At 40.7% G+C, this 18,865-nt stretch overlaps 1 protein-coding gene across 7 annotated transcripts in view; it reads left to right on the top strand.

Annotated features, from left to right (window-relative positions):
• The first annotated feature begins 855 nt into the window (after positions 1-855).
• Positions 856-18,865, top strand: part of TOM1L1 (target of myb1 like 1 membrane trafficking protein) — a 54,899-nt gene continuing 36,889 nt past the window's right edge. For 6 of the 7 annotated variants that reach the window (XR_009332498.2, XM_067020484.1, XM_067020483.1 and 3 more), the window contains exons 1-7: positions 856-980; positions 3,402-3,486; positions 5,365-5,443; positions 11,565-11,714; positions 13,165-13,290; positions 14,184-14,285; positions 15,261-15,377. Coding sequence is in view for 6 of the 7 variants with exons in the window: in XM_067020484.1 (XP_066876585.1) it covers positions 923-980; positions 3,402-3,486; positions 5,365-5,443; positions 11,565-11,714; positions 13,165-13,290; positions 14,184-14,285; positions 15,261-15,377 (717 nt within the window). In the remaining variant the exon portion in view is untranslated. Of the gene's footprint in view, positions 981-3,401; positions 3,487-5,364; positions 5,444-6,204; positions 6,212-11,564; positions 11,715-13,164; positions 13,291-14,183; positions 14,286-15,260; positions 15,378-18,865 lie in introns of those variants that run through there. The other variant, XM_059046862.2, reaches the window with a different exon arrangement.

The following is an 18,865-nucleotide window of genomic DNA, read 5'->3' as shown; positions in this document are numbered from 1 at the left end:
CCCCACTTGACCACAGGAAGCAAGATCTGGAGGCACAGGGAGCCCATCTTATGCTAACTGCCATCACCTTGGAGACACACCACTCCCCAGCAGGCTCCGGCACCGTGGAAGATTGTTACCATCGCTAATCAGATGTTAATCGAATGCACAAGAAAAGGAAATAAATTCTGCTTCTGAAAGGGCAACTGGAAAGAGGTTGAAATGCTCCAGCTCCGATTTACATTCCAAAGCAGTCCTAAGGCCAAACACTCCCTGCCGGAGCACAAGGAAACCGCCTCTCTTCTTCTCACCTTCGCTGGAATATAGTTCCCGGGAGGAACCGAGAACTCGCTGAGCGGCGCCGCGTGGTCCCTCAGGAAATTGGGGCGAGACAAAGGACTCCCGCTCTTGTGAGGCCTCTCGATTGAAGCCAGTCCCTCCTCCTGTCCAGGGACACACCTTCCCTCCCGGATCTCTGGGGCGGGTAAATATATCGGGGTGCGGTAAATATTTCTAGTTACGCGATTCACTCACTGGTTAAACATTTATTTTGTGGGTGCCAAACGCTGACCTAAGCGGGTTATGTGGTTAATGCTCACAGTAACCTGAGACGTGTGTTAACTCCATATTTCCTTCTCTACAAAGGGGAGCAGGAGGCGCAAAGAAGAACTGCACCTCGCCCCGTGAGCGGCAGGATCCGCCCCCGGGTCACTCGTCCCCTGCGGTGCCCCCAGGGCCGCCCGGCCCGGCCCGCGGCTCGTGGCAGGTGCGCGTGTGCCGGCCCCCTGCGGCGCTCCCGCCTCCGCCCCCCCCCAGGACCCAGCCCGGAGCCCGGCGCCCCGCAGCGGCCGGGGGAAGTGCGGCCCGTGGGGCGGAGCCAGGGCCTTGCGGGTGGAGTCGTGAGCTGCGGCGACAGAGGCCCGGGCCGGCTCCCTGCGCTACCATGGCGTTCGGGAAGAGTCACCGGGACCCATACGCGACCTCCGTGGGCCAGCTGATAGGTAAAAGGGGGACCCCCTCCGGCTTGGGGCCGGGACGCTACGCGTTGACTCTGTTCCCGGCCGCAGAGGATCGCGTGGGTCCGAGTTCGAGGAACTCCTCCCCCCTCCCCCGCAACTTTCCCAGGCCCCGCGCTCCGCTGGTCCCGAGCGGCACCTGTCCCCGCCGACCTCTCTCGAACCCCAGCTCCTCACCTCCCGTCTTCCGGTACCTTCTGGTGTGGGGGTGGGGTGGAAGCGGACAGGTGGACCGAGGGGATCCAGGTGTGGCGTGGCTGGGCCTCTACGGGGGCGTGTCAACTTCTGGGCCAGGGGGAGCTCTTCAGAAAGTGAGCTCACCCGAGGGCCAAGTGTTGTCCTGCCCGTTTTGCAAAGAGAAAAAGGTTCCAGGAGGTTAAGTGCAGTGACCTCGATGTGACAGGCAGGTCTCCAAACTAGTTCTGACTCCAGGCCCTTAAAACGTGAGTTACTTTTTCGGGGTGAACAAAGAGAACGAACATGCCTAGCACTGGAGCGAAGGAAGGGGGAGCCAGGCGCGCTCTGGGGACACAAGAGGCCTTTCTAGGCCACTAGGGGCTACACAGGTGTCTGCCTGACTCCTTTCCTCTCCCGTGGCTGTGCTCTGAGCCACGTACGCGGAAGCCGGAGCCAGTGCCTGGACTGTTTAACAACACCGGCTCCCTTCTCCCTGGTTTCCGATACCTCCCTTGGGAACCGGGTGTGGCACCAGTGCATATAGATGCCAAGCAAAGCGTGATCACTTCGGGGAGCTTAGTGGGATGAGGAAATCATGAAAACCTGGTAGTTATAATAAGGCGGCTCAGATTTGAACAGTTTTGCCTGCAGCTCAGTTAACTGCTGTATGACAAGAACACATTACCCAGGGACTTTCCTGGTGGTCCAGTGGTTAAGACGTTGCCCTTCCAATGCAGGGGACGCTGGTTCTATCCCTGGTCGGGGAACTAAGACCCCACATGCTGCGCGGCCAAAAATAAAGAATGAATAAATTAAAGAACAAAAACCAAAACACTACTCAACCTGAAGCTTAGTTCCCATATCTTTATAAGATGGTGAGTGTAACTATCGTTGAGGAGGAGATGCTTTCTAAATGGTTGCTGGCCGTATCCCTGTTGGTTATTAAAATGAACCCTGAACAGAAGTGGATTCAGGCTGCATCTTCATAGGCTGATTTATTCTTTAATGCTGTGAACATTCACTGACTGCCAGCTATATCCCTGGACCTGGACCAGGCAAAGGTAAGACGTGGTCTCAGCCATCACGGAATGCATAATCTTATAGGGAAGACGCACACAATTTCGTACTGACAATAGTGCAGTACCTTTGCAATAGAAGAGAAGTGTAAAACACCCAAAACTCATGAAAAGGGAGAACTTAACTCTGCCATGGCTTTTGAAGGGTGAATAGGAGTTTTCTAGGAAGATGGGAAGGTAAGAAGGAGGAGGACAGAATGGGGAGCAAGAAATCTGGCAGAAAGAACCTTGTAACTGAGCACAAGATTGGTAAGCCTTGTCCAGTTGAATGCCAAATTCAAATAGTGTTTCTCCTAGATGAGAAGCAATCTAAGCTTTGGGGTTCCCCTAACCAAACCTTTATCCTCTTCATTATCCTTTTAATTTTTGCTCTGTTCCCCTAGAACCTCATGTTTTCATGCTGAGGGATATTCTCCTTTCTTATAGTAGAGATGTTAAGCTCATTCAGGTTGAGTGTTCTATTATCCTTCCCAGGTGACATTTTGTATTCTTAAGGAGGATGTCAGAAGAGGGAAAAGCTATCTGACTGTTTAATGATGGGGTTACAGGTACAGGAGCCTTCAAGTCTGCCTGGTGCAGCTCTGGTTAGTACAGGTGCTAGGAAGTACATAGACAGTTTTAGTAGATCTCTCTTTTTCTCAACACCACCCCCCAAAGGAGAATAAGTGACTTTTAAAAAGCAAACAAAAACTGGCATCAAACATCAAACAACCTAGATTTGAATGCTAGTTCTACCGTGTACTGACCTGTGTAGCCTTGGGTGACTTTCTTAACCTCCTTGAATTTCTGTTTCATCAACTCTAACAGTGGGTTAAATGAAATTGCATAAGATAAAATACTTAGCACTGTGCACTTCATCTTGTAGGTGACTGTCCTTCTCTGAAAGACAAGCAGGCAGATGGAGATTTAGCTGGGCTGTCCTGGCCCTGCAGCCTTTATTAATAGGTCACTCATTACTGTTGCAACAGAAGCACCTGGGTTTTGACTGATTCTTGAATTACTGGGAATTGCTCAGAAAAAAAGTCTCTCTGCTCTTTGGTGATATAAACTTAATGGTACTTGCTAGTAAACTCCAGGCAGATTGCTTCAGGAGGACCAGGCCTGTTTTATTCTGTTGTAGCTCAGAATCAACACAACACCTTTTTCTTTGCAGAAAAGGCTACATTTGCTGGAGTTCAGACTGAAGATTGGGGCCAGTTCATGCACATCTGTGACATAATTAACACTGCCCACGATGGGTGAGTTCAGTTTATGGTTCATGTATTTGTCTCTCATAAAAAGTGTCAGAACTACAGCACATTTTCTCTTGCAAACTGGTTTTCTTGTTGAAATAGTGTTTCCATCACCCTTTAAGCACACGCTGCCGTTTGAAGACATGTCAGGTTGAAATATTAGGACAGCTGCTTGTTTCAGCATGTGGAATATCTGAGAATCCATTATAATTTTTCTCCTCTTTGCCTTTTCCTTAATAGTTTCAAATTTTGTCTCCGTGAGGCTCACATTCCTTGTTCTTTAAGGAGAGAGGGAGATATTGTTTCCTTTGTTAGGAATTCTTCTTTCTCTGATTGGCAATATTTTATGTTACTGTAACTGAAAAATATTATCAAGAAGCTAGTGGACTCCTGGTGGTGACCTGTCTCTGGGCAGTTGTCATTATCAACCAGGAAATAATCTTGCAGTTGTTTTCCTCTGCCTGTCACAAGACAATTTTTTTTTTCTTCCGAATGCCAACTCACCCATGTTTATGCTGAGTTCTTAAGCAGTGTGGTATCTTTTGTTACACTTCTTAAACTTTAGAGAATTGAAATTTAAAAAATAAAATCGTTAAGAAGGCCAACTATTTTGTGATTTAGTCTGAACTACAAGTTGTTATAAGGGATACAATTCTCTTGATTTTCCTGTGCATTTAAACTAATAATGAACAGCAAAGAGACTGTCTTAGTTTTTGTTGATGAAGAAAACATTACACTTAATTATTGACTATATCAATGGAAAGTGCTTATGGTTAGTACTTTAAAATATTTATGGTGTTTTCCCTGTAATCTTGTTTACCATATGTGTTTCCTCTAAACCTTTTCTTCACTGATAATACTAATTTCTTCATTGATAATGCAAAATGGGAAACGCAATGTAAAAATTTTTTCTTTTAAAACAGTGTCTTTATTCTTTTCAACTTTTCTAAGGATTTAATCTTAGATTTTATATATGATTTTTAGAAATATATATAATATTATATTTTATAATAGTTACAATTCTAAGTATATGTAATATTATGTAATTATATTATCATATAATAGAAATTCTACCCATGCAAGCATAACAAACAAGATTGGAAGGTAATATGCAAAAAAGGTTTGTATCTTTTTAAAGTTTTGAGGTATAATTGGCATATAGCACTGTATAAGTTTAAAGTGTACAGCATAATGGCTTGAGTTACATATACTGCAAAACAATTTCCACAACAAGTTTCGTTAACATCCATCACCTCATACATTACAAAAAATGTTTTTTCCTTGTGATGAGAACTTTCAGGATCTATTCTCTTAACAACTGTCAAATATACCATACAGCAGTACTAACTATAGTCATCATGTTGTACGTTACATCCCCATTACTTATCTATAACTGACCATCTCAGAGTAAGTTTGGACTGTCTACTTACACATAGTTCCTCCTTTTATAACATAAAATTGTAGCATATCAGAACCTGACCTGGTTAGTCCTGACTCCTCCTACATCCCATTGCCTATAGGATGCTTAGGAAATACTAATAAAAATAGGTAACATTTTTGGAAATTACATTTCCTGTAAACTGGTTCTATGCATTTATATGGGCTGTGGGTGTGAGTGCATTTCACATGTAGTGCTTTCTAGGTAATGATCATCATCTGCATATTTTATTTGATTCTGACAAGGAGGTAGGTGGTATTGTCTGCCTAGATGTATGAGGAAACGGCTGTAAAAAAGTTAGGTCATCTGCCCAGCATCACACAGCAGAACCAATACCTTGGTTACCTCCTTAGCCGTTCCTCTTTCCACACTGCATGCTGCTTTTCAGAGACTACTTGCTTTCAGCAATGGCTACGTTGATAATTTTACTGTGTTTATTGCCACAGGCCAAAAGATGCAGTAAAAGCTTTGAAGAAAAGGATTTCCAAAAACTACAATCATAAAGAAATACAACTTACCTTGTCAGTAAGTATTTAATGTTAAATTAAGACTAGGATTTTCCAAGCTATAATCACATTTCTAATTTTGGGTATAAAAGATACAAATATTCTGAGATAATTAATAGGTTAGCAAAAAGTTATTTACAGTATGAATTAAAACTATTCATTTATTGAGAATTGCAGAATCAAGGGAGTTTCGTTGATTGTAATAGCATTTAATTCGGTGGAAAGTGAGTGTTTCTGGAAAAGCACATTCTCCTGGTTAGGAGATGGGAACTGGTAATGAAAAACCTGTAGGTACTGAGTTGCTCAGGAAGTTTGTGTATGTGTTACACATGGGGAGAATTGAAGCTTGAGAAATGCCTCCCCGTCATCTTTCTACCTCATTTGAACACCTCTGTGGAATTCTGAGATGCTGGAGGCTCTTGAGGGTTCAGCCAAGTTCTGCTGTTTGGTATAATTTGGAGAATGTTCTTTGTTGATTTAAACAATTCTCCTGTGCACCTTATCGCTTGATTTGCACGTGGACATTTATTTGACATGTTCCCATTTTCCCCCAACCTTGGCCGTGTGACCTCTTCAGTTGCTTGGTGAGTTGCCCGTTTTACTTCAGTATGTTTTGCAAACCTGCCTGCTGCCTGAGAGTGAGCTATGTGGCTTTCTGGTTTCTTCTGTGTGCCTTTGCTGACCTCAGCCCAGCCCCAAGTCACAAGTGGTTGTGGCACTATTCTGCCAGCATCACACTGCTCTTAGGGAACTTGGACGTGTTTATCTAGAGGGCTATGGAACAGAGGTGAGCACAGCCCCCCTTTTCTAGCTTCGGGGGAAAAGAATTTATCACATCTTTCTTACTTGGAGAGTAACTGAATTAGAAAAAATGAATTGAAGTCTTAATGATACTATCACTGAAGAAACCCTTCAAGTTGGGGTCTGAATATAGTTTTAGAGGGATTTTCCTCTTTCACCTTTTTTGACCTCTCCCCTGTCCTTTACCATAGCAGCCTCCTCAGGGAGGTCACGGAATGCAGGCAACTGGAGAGAGAGGAGTAAGGCACTTCAGTAGAAATGTCAGAACAATGGGTTGGTGGTGGAAATAAACCTTTGCCTGGTACCTGGTTGATGCTCTCAACAACGCTTTGAAGAAGTTGTATTATGGACTCCACTTCAGAAATGAAGAAACTGAAACTTAGTGAGGTTAAGTGATATTTTTTTTCCCCTCCAAGATTTAAGTAGCATAGGCAAGATTTCAGTCCAGTTCTCAGATTCTAAATTCCATGTCCTTGTCCCATACCACCTTGCTTCTCAGAACAAATCAAGCCCCTTGAAAGAAAAGCCTGCTGTGTTTCATTTGTGTTTTCACCTCCTTTCTATGTGGTTAGAAGACCTACTGCATCAATGTACCAGGTGTTGAGTGGTTAATGATTGAGTGTCCTTCAGCCCCCATCGCTCTCTCCTAGCATCTAGGAAGGACTCAAGGAATGTACTATAGAATTGGGGTAGAAAGATACGTAGCTGTGCCCTAAAATGAAGTGGATCTAGGATATCTCAGGGCTGCTGAAGGTTAGGAGAATTGACTGAGTAACCTAAGGGCAGAAGATGAATTTATGCCACTTTTATATTTCAGCGTGCGGTATTTCACCTTCTTACAGTTGTTTATTCTATATGGTGCGTTTGTCTCTTTCTGTGTTGTAGCCAGCGTACGTGACATTTCCATGGTTGCTTCTTATCCTTAGCTCCATATCCTCCTCCATCATGGTTCCTTCCTTCTGGGGATGAACCAGGACTCTTCCCTGGGGAATTTGACTTATTCCAGAGTGTCGTCTCTTTTAGCCCTCCATCTCTGAGTTCCCACTCTTTCTGTCCTTCCCGTAGTCTGATATCTTAGGCGTTACTCCCAGCTAGCTGCCTGTTCCCTGTTCCACCTCAGGTGACTGTACATCCTCCGCCTCCTAATTTCCACACCAGTGCATGAGAACAAGCGAATCTAAAACCTGTGCCAAAGCAAGGATGAGAGTCACAGGTTGGGGTCATTGTTAAGGGCAGAGTTCATTAAGGTACCTACTTCTTGGATTTTCTTTGAATTGGTCTTTGACTCTTGATAGCTTCATGCAGATTTCCCCAAGTTGTATAGTCAATGGCCCAGTCACCTCACCTCACCTCACACTACTCACGGCATTGTAGTGGTGTCTTTAAGGCTTCAGAACAGACTTGAATATTAACTTAAGCCAGACTTAATTATGAGAGAGATTAGTCACAGAAAGAATCATCCAGTGTCTGTCAAAGGCAGTTATATGTTTACCAATAAACTATTTAAAAATGAATCCTCATATATTACATTTTCATTTTATTACTGTGAAGTGATGAGAGCCTGTCAAAGTCAATTATAAATGTCCTTTATGTTATCTGTCATTTGGGTTCTCCATGGACTTGTAAGCCTTGGTTAGGTCTTTGACGGGATCTGACTAGCCTGTGATTTCCTACCATCAGTTGGTGGTGCAGTTTTGTCAAGAAGCCAGTAGTTTTGTCTTATTTTTAAAAGCATTTTGTTACCAGGCTTTATAACTCGTAGCCAGAGGCTGGTGTTTTCTTGAATTAGTCAATTATGATAAGTCTCAGTAAGATACTGTTATTGTCAAGAGGAAAGTGATTGAACAGGTTCCTAGGAATCAGTTTATTAATTGGAGCACCCCCTAGGTGTTGAGCTATGAGGGCTTCAGAATAAGTGTAAAATGTGTTTATTCCTTCAGAAACTTAGAAAGTAAGCTCATCCCCTAAGGTGTCCATACCTTGGCATGGTTTTCAGTTCTGGATGGCTCCAAAGCCTTGTTTACTGTGCTTGGTTTAGAAATTTACTATTAGAAATAAAACTACCATAGCACTCTTTTTTATTTTCCAGCATTTCTGAAAAGAATACTTATATCAGTTCATCAGTATATTCTCTCTTGATGGGAAATTATCCATGGAAGCAGACGATCACAGTACTTACCATTTATTAAGGTCCTGCTAGGTGTCAGGCTCTTCATATACATTATATTTCACTTAAGCCTTACAGCAGGTCTCTGGAGGAAGGCATGCTCATTTTGCAGATGAGAATCCTGAGGCTTAGTCAGGATAAGTGGTTTGCCCACCCAAGTGCAAAAGGAGATCTGTGAAGCCTCAAGTCAGCATCCTCTCCAGTCTCTCAGCTCCTTGGCTCCTAGGTTCTCTATTCCACCTCAGATTATGGTTTCTTGGTTGTGCTGTTTGCAAAAATAGGTTATGTGAACACATAAATTGCACCAAAGCCCAATTCCAAAATGGGTAGAAGCAAGGTATTTAATTTTTCTTATTCACCACTATAAGTTTGATTGCTTAGCTAAGTGGGCTGGGCTGTGAAAGAGGTACTGGAGACATATTGTAAGAGCATGAAGGAATTGGTCCTGACATTCTAGATTCCAGTGGGAAAACAAAGGGCATAATTTGTGATCTCCAGATGTGAACATTCTCAGCATTTCATGTTGACTCTTTGATTTTGTGCAGGTAACCTTTTGGGAATGTTACCCATTATCATAAAATCTTCGTGCTCCAAAACATAAAAGGTGTTTGTGGAATATTTAGCATTCATTTTATTGTTAGGGAAAATGAGACTTGGAGGCACAGTATCTTGCCTAACACTGCATATCTGGTTGCATGAAGTATTTTTATAAATTCCCATTAAACTAGAGGCATTTTTCCTCTCAGCATTTCATCAGATAAAAACTCATCATAATATTACATCAAGCAAAAAGTCATTCGTTATTCAACTTTTCAGCTTGTCTTTTTCTAAACAACTTGCATTAAAATACAATAGATTCATCTTAATATGTTTTGGATTCTGATTTTACTTTCCTTTGCCTTAAAGGTTCTCCCTGTATATTTCACAAAGCTGCATGTGCTCAGCTTCTGTATTTTATGGTTGCAGTTTTAGCCACATTGCCCTTAAAACTGCAGCTTTCATACCTTTCTTCTTTTTGTATTGCCATTAAAGTGACCCAATACAGAGCATGATGTAAAGTCAGTTTTCAGGGCTTCTTTTCTGCAAAAATGATTACACCTATCCTGGTCACGTTATGGTTTTTGTGACCTCCAAGAGGGTGGTAGCATGGGAACTAGAGATTTAATTTTGTTTTTAGATCACTTTTAGAAATCCACTTTCTGCATGCAGTTCTTCAATACCAGCTCATTCTTTCTTAGCCTGACTTCTGCTTATGTTGCTTTATTGAAAATCTTTTTTTCAAGGTGACTGATGACCCCACTAATCAACAAACCTAGCTGAGTTTTTCAGTCCATATTCTTAACCGTTTGACACTCCATCCTCCTAGAAACTCTGCCCTCTTTTGATTTTAGCAACATTATGTTCTATTTATCTTATGCATCATTTTCTGTTGGTTGCTCTTTGATTGCCTTTCCTGAGTGTCCTTCTGGCCTCACAGGTGAACCCATTTGTCCCTTCGTTTCTGCTCATCCGAGGCAGCCTTGATTACTCACTTGTGGCCTAACTCTCCCCTGAACTATAGCTGTGCATGTACAGCTGTCAGCAAAATATCTCTACTTGAATGTCTCGTTGTCCTTTTTGTCTTAGTCATCTTGAGCTGCTCTAACAAAATACCATAAATTGGGTGTGTTAAACAACAGACATCTGTTTCTCACTGTCCTGGAGGCTGTGAAGTCCAAGATCAAGGTGCTGGCAGATCCAGTGTATGATGAGGGCCCACCCTCTGGCTTGTAGATGGCCATCTTCTTGCTGTATCCCTCACATGGCCAAGAGAGAGATGATCTCTCTTATCCCTTTCTTATAAGAGCACTAATCTCATTCATGAGGACTCCACCCTCATGACCTAACTCCCTCCCAGAAGTCCCACCTCCAAATACCATCACATTAGGGATTAGGAGGTTCAACGTGGGAATTTGGGAGGGACACAAACATTCAGTCCACAGCACTTATAAACTCAAAATATCTAAATTTCAACCCATCATTTTGGCCTTCGACCAGTCGTAGTATCCCATCCACTTCCAGATTTCCATCATTCTCATGCAGAGTAACAGTCACTTAACTTTCAGCCTTTCCTTTTCAACAAACTCCGGTTGCTGAAAGTTTTTGCTTCATAATTCTCATGTCTTTCCCTTCCTTGTACCCACATCATCCTAGTTTAGGCCTTTCTGCATCAGGCTATACTAGTGGGTAACTGCTGGATCTATCATTCCAGGGTCTTTGCCCTCCAATTCCCTTTGTAGGCTGCTGCTTGAAAACCTTGTCAGAGTACTTTGCATGCGCTAACCTTTCTCTCAAGGTCAGGATAGAGGTGTGATGGTGACAAAACGAATAAGAACCCTTCAGTGGCTTCTTACTGCCCTCAAGATAATGTTCAAATTCTTTACATTGCCACACAAAATTTCTCTACAGTCTGGATGAAGCCCCTCCAGACTTAATCCACCCACCTCCCCAATGTCCCCAGTTTGCTGATGTAAAGAAGCCTCTACAAACTGGAGTACTTATTTTCCTCCTCACAGCTCATGTGCTTTGTCACCTGTACTTATATTTTTTAATACCATTTACCTGTCTAGACTATTGCTCTATACTCATTTGTACTTTTCTTGACCTTTTTTCAAAGCCCAGCGTAGAACCACCCTTTTCCAAAAGTCTTAAGACCACCTGGCCCTAAATTGTCACATCTGCCTATAAAGGTCTGTAGCTGGGGTAACCATGTAATTTTTCATCTAGGCAAGGACATTTTTGAGAGTGAAAGGAGGTATCGTCATTAATAAAACCAGGACAACAGGAGTTCACCAGGACTTTCCTGGCAAAACTAGGACAAATGTCACCTTGTCTAGAGCCCACATGCTTTGTTTGTACCTCCCATTGGCCCTTGGCATTTACTATCTTGCATAGTTATTAGTTCTCTTATAATTGTGTCCTGCCCCCCCAACAGGACCATCCGCTAAGCAGTTACATTATGCCTTATATTTCCTCACATTCCCAGAACCTAACATTTTGCCGTGTATTTTAGTAGATACTAAATTATGTTCATTAATTGGAATGCTGGTGGAAATCATTACTTAGCAATTTTTACCTTATATTTAGGAGGTGGTTTTGCCAAAGAGATAAAACGTTTAATTTTTCTCTTTAGCTTATTGACATGTGTATGCAGAACTGTGGTCCGAGTTTCCAGTCTCTGATTGTGAAGAAGGACTTTGTTAAAGATAGTCTAGTTAAGCTGCTGAGTCCCAGATACACCTTGCCAATAGACATTCAGAATAGAATTTTGAATTTCATTAAGGTAAGTCTATTATATATCTTATGGGATGGTGAATGTCTAAGATGAGAGATTTAATTACCTAACTCCCAGTTGGTTCAGTGATCCTTTACAAGCCTGGGATTGAGCCCAAAAGAGTTTTTACTATTCGGTTTTCCATGTAATAATAATTTCTTGGCATTGGATAGTAGCCTTTCTCTGAAGAATTTGTAGTCTTTTCCATACACGTCTCTCAGTTTCTATCTTATCTACGTCAGATCGGAGAGAGAGTGATGTGTACATTCATTTTGCAGGTGTGGAAACTATGTTCTGGGGTAGATAACTCACTGCTTTCAGAGTTATTTGGCAAAAGAGCTACTGATGCTGTTTTAGAATCTGTTAATTCTAGATTTAGTATAGCAAAACAATAGTATCTATTCCAGAGTTTCATTAAATTGTTGAGGCATGGCAGTTTGATGATTAAAAATATATTATTCTAATGGCCATCATAAAAAAATATACAAACAATAAATGCTGGAGAGGGGGTAGAGAAAAGGGAACCCTCTTGCACTGTTGGTGGGAATGTAAATTCATACAGCTGCTATGGAGAACAGTATGGAGGTTCCTTAAAAAACTAAAAATAGAACTGCCATATGACCCAGCAATCCCACTACTGTGCGTATACCCTGAGAAAACCATAATTCAAAAAGAGTCATGTACCACAATGTTCACTGCAGCTCTATTTACAATAGCCAGGACATATAACCAGGAAGCAACCTAAGTGTCCATTGATAGATGACTGGATAAAGAAGATGTGGCATATATATACAATGGAATATTACTCAGCCATAAAAAGAAACAAAATTGAGTTATTTGTAGTGAGGTGGATGGACCTAGAGTCCATCATGCAGAGTGAAGTATGTCAAAAAGAGAAAAATACTGTATGCTAACACATATATATGGAATCTAAATTTTTTAAAAAGTGGTTATGAAGAACTTAGGGGCAAGACAGGAATAAGGACGCAGACTTAGAGAATGGACTTGAGGACATGGGGAGGGGGAAGGGTAAGCTGGGACAAAGTGAGAGAGTGGCATGGACTAATATGTACTACCAAATGTAAAATAGCTAGTGGGAAGCAGCTGCATAGCACAGGGAGATCAGCTCAGTGCTTTGTGACCACCTAGAGAGGTGGGATAGGGAGGGTGGGAGGGAGACGCAAGAGGGAGGAGATACGGGGATATATGTATATGTATAGCTGATTCACTTTGTTATATAGCAGAAACTAACACACCATTGTAAAGCAATTATACTCCAATAAAGATGTTTAATATATATATATAAAATTTAGTCTCTAAAAATGTACATTTAAAAGTAGCTTTCTTTTTCTGAGTAAGGTACATAATTGTCAATCTCTCATTTTCTGTCACCAGCTTAGGAGTTGTGTTGTGTTTTGCTGCTTATTTATCTCTGGAACTTTCCATCTCTTGAATTCAGACATGGTCGCAGGGTTTCCCAGGAGCTGTGGATGTAAGTGAAGTGAAAGAAGTGTACCTGGACCTCCTTAAGAAAGGTGTTCAATTTCCTCCATCAGATGCAGTGGCTGAAACAGCCAGACAAGAGGTAGGAGGCCGTTCTTCGAGCTGTGTAGAGTAAGACAGTGTAGTGCATGGGTCTTTTCTCATTGAAAGGGACCACCCTAGCTCCACCTAGCTTCACCTAAAAGATTAATCTGTTAGAAGGATACTGTGATACCTCATAGAATACAAGCTGCAAGAAGGGTGGTGTTAGCTGGATCTTCGAACAGAGAACCAAGCATTCAAATGCCTTGTTACTTGTCTACTTCCCTTTGATCATCAGCTTCGTTTTTCTCTCTCATTGCAGACTAGCTTTTTCCACATGGTAAACAACATAGCTCCCAAATTTTCATATAGCCTTAGTTTTTTCACATTCCAAGTCCAAAATTTCAGCGAAGGGCCTCATTGAACCAACCTAGGTCAGTTTTCCATTTCTGCACAAATTAACTAAGGTCATATAAGAATGGGGTTGCTCTATATGGAAATTATTTAGGTAGAGCAGAAGAGGGGCAGTTTTTAAAAGAAAAGATTGGTGCTAGACAGGCAGGGGTCTCTATTATAGGTAGTCATACAATAGATTTGTTTATTAATACTGTGCCCATAGAAGAGTTTCTCAATGTTCACATGTATTCATTCTCAAGTTTGCAAGCAACTTTCAAGGTTTTGAACTTAGAACACTTGTAGTGACTGATTATAATTCAGCTCCTAACTTCCTACAATTTCCATAATGTAAAAACAATAATTCTTCCCTTCTGCATATTGGTGAGTCCTGCTGTGGTAGAAAAAGCAATTCAGGTGTATACCAAAAGTCTGATCTTTGTGAAGGCTTTGTCCTGAGGGCTAACTCTCCCTAGTGATTGAGTCATATGAATGGAAAAACTGGACTTGGGCTGGCTGAGTTAATTTAAATAATAATATTTCTATATTTCATGTTGATAGACTGCTCAGATCTCACCAAATCCACCACCATCTGTTCCTACTGCACCAGCTCTTTCTTCTGTAGTTCCCAAGAGCTCCACTATTATATTGGTCCCAGAACAGGTAACAACAGCAATGACTGTATTTATTGATGACTTTTTCTAAGTTCTAAGTACTTTATATATAGTTTGTTTATTCTTAACAATATTATCATAAGGTAGAGGTACATTTTAACTTCATTTTACAGAGGAGGGGACTGAAGCTTAGTGATACTGTATAAGTTATGATGGTTCAACTCTAAGTGGAATTACTCCCATGGATTCTGCCTGATTCTAAAAGCCTGAGCTTTTAACAGTTGTGCTCGTCTAGTGGCTTTTGTTGCTTTGTGGAGGCTTGGCTGTGGGATGGATCTTGTGTAAGTTGATTGCTTTTGCTCCTGATAGGACTGTCTGTATGCCATTCCAGAGAGCTCAGTAAGTGGTCATCTTATTACTGTTATTAACTGTGCCAACTGAATTATGTTTACTTGTTTGTCTATATCTGTTTATCAATGTTTAGATAAGCAATTATTAAATGAAGCTCATTTCTGTCCTGCTATAAGGGAACTATCATTTAAAACTTTATATTATTATTATTTGGTATTATATAACAATCCATGTGATTAATTCCTCTTAGAATTTAATCCAGGAAGAAAAACAAGTGTTTCTCTCTTGATTTTTCCTTCTCTAATACCGTGGGACTATAAAACATTCATTTTTTTTCTCTCCCATTGGTTTCTAAGAAACCCAGACTAACATTTACCATTTTCTTCAGGTTGCTGATATGGTTACCTTCTCCCTTTTCCATGTTGGTTCCAATCTGACTTTTTCCCTTCATTAACTTTCCTAGAGCATATTTTTATGCTCTTGTAATATTTTTATTACAAGAGCCCTCAAGATCTTTTAGAAGGTGACAGATTGTTCATTTGTAAAATAATTATATGTACATTTGTATAAATTTGAAAATATTAAATTTTACAAAAGTGTTTTCTCTGCAAGCAAGAAACAAGGTAGCCATTCTTTGTGTCACACTTACTGGTGATTGTGTCTCTCTCGACAGATTGGAAAACTGCACAGTGAATTGGATATGGTGAAACTGAATGTGAGAGTGATGTCTGCCATATTGATGGAGAATATTCCTGGGTCTGAAAACCGTGAAGACATAGAGCTTCTGCAGGTGTAGTATAATTTCAGGGGCAAGCAGTCCCTGAAAGTTATTCTCTAAACTTAGAACCTTGGAGATGGAAGGCACCGTAACATTGACTAGTCCATGCTCCAGCATGTTTACTTGATTTTTAAACTTAACAAGAAGCTGCAAGGATGACTTTCTCAGAAATGCAGTGGTAACTTAGACGTGGTACTTACCCTCTTGCAATAAATAATTTAACATCATTTAATCATTCATAGCCTAGCCATATACAATCTCTACTAATCTCTAATTGTTTTAAATGTGTAGAAGTTACCTATCTATTGAGCAAACATAATGAGTAACTATAATGTGATAAAGGATATAGAAATGAGGAGGCTGTCCTAGTCCTTAAGGAACTTAGGTCTAGTGAGCAAGAGTGTTTTGTAAAGAAGTTTAATAAAGTATTGATGCTATAATAGAAATTTATTTGTCATACTGTGGGTTCAGGGGTGGGGGCAAGGAGAAAGGTGAGGGTTTTTGGAAAGGTTTAGATGGAGGCAGTGCTAAGGCTGTGGAGGAGCAAGTGGACAGTGCATTTGGATGTGTCTGGGCATGTGAAGGGTCACGAGCAGCTCATTATGACTGGAGTGGGGGCCCTCCCAGACCCTCTTCTGTGTCTCTACATCCAGTGCACTTTTTCCCTCTAATGGTTTGTTCTAATTTTCAATTTTCAATTTTAACACACACTTTAACACATAATTTTAGAAGCAGTTAGAGGAAAAAAAATCAGTTTCTAATCTTTTTCTTCCCCCCCAAAGTTAAGAAACTTATAATTTTACTTTTCTCTGATTCCCACTCCCCCCTTCTCATGTTATTGTTATCTTTCCTTTAAGTCCTTCGATTGTTAGTAAATAACATTTTTCTTGATTATTGCTTGTTTGGGAAACAATAAATGGTGTAAAAATGTCCTTTTTCAACATTCCCACCTGTATTTAACTACTATCTCCTTAAATTGTTACTAGTGGTAAACTTTGAGTGTCTACATGTCCAAAGATGTCTTTTGGCTGCCATGTTAAGGGCTCGCAGTTTGGCCTAGGTACAGAGTTATTTTCCTTAAGTCCTTCAAAGATACTCCTCCATTGTTCTTGCACCCAGTGGTGCTATTGAGAAGTATCATATTATGTATTCTTGCATCTTTGTTTTATAATCTGTTTTTCTGGTTGTATTTCTCTTTATTTTAATGCTTATGAAATTTCACTGTACTGTGTCTAGGGATATGTGTGTATGTATGTACATATGTGTATTTACCTTACTTAACCTGCTTAGTATCAATACTTGATAGGCCTTTTGCCCTGTCAGCTTAAGTGTATTTTAGTTCTGGGAAATTCTCAGCTCTTATTTCAGATATTTCTTTTCTAGTATTCTTTCTATCTTTGTATGGAACATTATTTAGATGATGAAACTTTCAGTTATATTTTTCTTATCTCGACTTTATATATGTTTTGTTTCCTCCTTCTTTTATGCTGTAGTTCTAGCAAAGCTTCTCCATTTTATGTACTATTTCTCTTAAATGTGAACATCAGATTGTCTATTTGGTCCTCCTAATGAATGTTTTATTTCAACAATTTTTTTATTTTAAAAATGTATTTCAATTTTTATAATAGTTCTTTCATGGATATGCTTTTTCCCCTTTTGTCTTTCTAAGGTTAGTAATTATTTTTAAAGATGCTTTTCCATTTGCTCTGTGGATTCTCTTTCCTTGGGTACAAGTTCTTTTGTTCATCACCTCTTTCATTTCATTTCTCAAGTATCTGGATAGACTGGTGATAGTGAGCTTATTTTTGTGTGAGATCCCTGACAGCTGGTCTGCATTTCTGTGACCCAGCTTGCCCATGCCAAGTGGAAAACACTGTTACTGCAGCTTGTTCTTAGTACTATTTCTGAGTATTTCTGTGTTTGCTGCTGTTTCCAGAGTACGTAGCATTGGCACGGGATGATGCTGGGTGGGTTATATTGGTAGCTGGTCTTCTGAGTTATATGCTTCCTATTTTTCCTGGTTGCTACCGGCAACTGGAAACAGTACCCTATGCCTCTGTCCCAAGCCTTGCTCCCACCTAGACACAGATGCTCCTGCCTCAGCTGTCTGGTCTCACATGGGGAAAGAGGCGTGAGCACAGGCTGTCTTGCCCATTTGTCTCAATACTATACCTCAGCTGTTTGTTAGCTACCCCGCATACTGTCTTCTTCTGGCTTCTACAGCCTCTAGTCATGGAGCATCCTTCATTTCCTTCCATGTTCTATGGCAGTACTCATTGTGGGCAGTCTTGAGTGTCCTGGATTGTGCTTTCCTCTAACCCAGGGGTCAGCATGCTGTGGCCACTGGGTTATATGCAGGCCTTGGTTGTCTGTGAACTCAGAATGGGTTTTACATTTTTTAACAATTTTTTTAAAAAAGAAAAGAAAAACAGGTCATTTCTCAAGTTACATCTATGCAAGCCTACCTCCAGAGACCATGAGGGAATCAGACACACCCCTCAAGGAACCCCTTGCCACCCCCCAGCCACTATCAATGGATTTGAGTTTGTGGTATCCCTCAGGTGCACAGAGGGTGTTAAACCACAGCTTGGGAGCATCAGGTTCCAGGAGAATGGTGGCAAGATCTGGTCTGCACAGGTTATTGTGGACTTGATATGCCATGCCTGAGTGGGCTTAACCCAGGTGGCAGAAGGAAGCCATTAAAGGGATATAAGCTGAAGGACTGCATAACCAGATAAAACTTTAGAAATATTCCTCTGGTGAACATTGAGATGACAAATTCTGGGGGAAGCAAGACACAACTCTTGGAAACAATTTAAGACAGCATTTGCTACTGGTCTTATGTTGTATACTATGTGGGGAATATGACATCTGTGGTCAAATAAGTTCCAAAACCAGTTGTTCACTGTATTTCTCCTCTTGGAGGGTCAAAAAGTTCATTAGTGTAGTAAAGGCTCTAAGAGTCTTTTTTTATTGAAGTATAGTTGATTTACAGTATAGTGTTAGTTTCAGGTGTAGAGCAAAGTGATTCGGTTATATAAATACATATATATGTATATATCTATATTTTTTTATTTGATTCTCTTCCATTATAGGTTATTACAAGATATTGAATATAGTTCCCTGTGCTATACAGTAAATCCTTTTAATCTATTTTATATATGGTGGATATATTTTATATATCATCCTAATTTGTCCCTCCCCCAACCCCTTCCCCTTTGGTAACCATAAGTTTGTTTTCTACATCTGTGAGTCTGTTTCTGTTCTGTAAATAAGTTCATTTGGACTATTTTTTAGATTACACATATGAGTGATATCATATATTTGTCTTTCTCTGTCTGACTTACTTCACTTAGTATGATCATCTCTAGGTTGCTGCAGATGGCATTGTTTCATTCTTTTTTTTGGCTGAGTAGTATTCCATTGTGTATATATGTATATACCACATCTTCTTTATCCATTCATTTGTTGATGGACACTTAGGTTGCTTCCATGTCATG

This window comes from Kogia breviceps, chromosome 19 (genome assembly GCF_026419965.1).
Source record: "Kogia breviceps isolate mKogBre1 chromosome 19, mKogBre1 haplotype 1, whole genome shotgun sequence".
In the NCBI taxonomy this organism is placed as follows: Eukaryota; Metazoa; Chordata; class Mammalia; order Artiodactyla; family Physeteridae; genus Kogia; species Kogia breviceps.
This window is presented reverse-complemented; position numbering and strand designations above follow the sequence as displayed.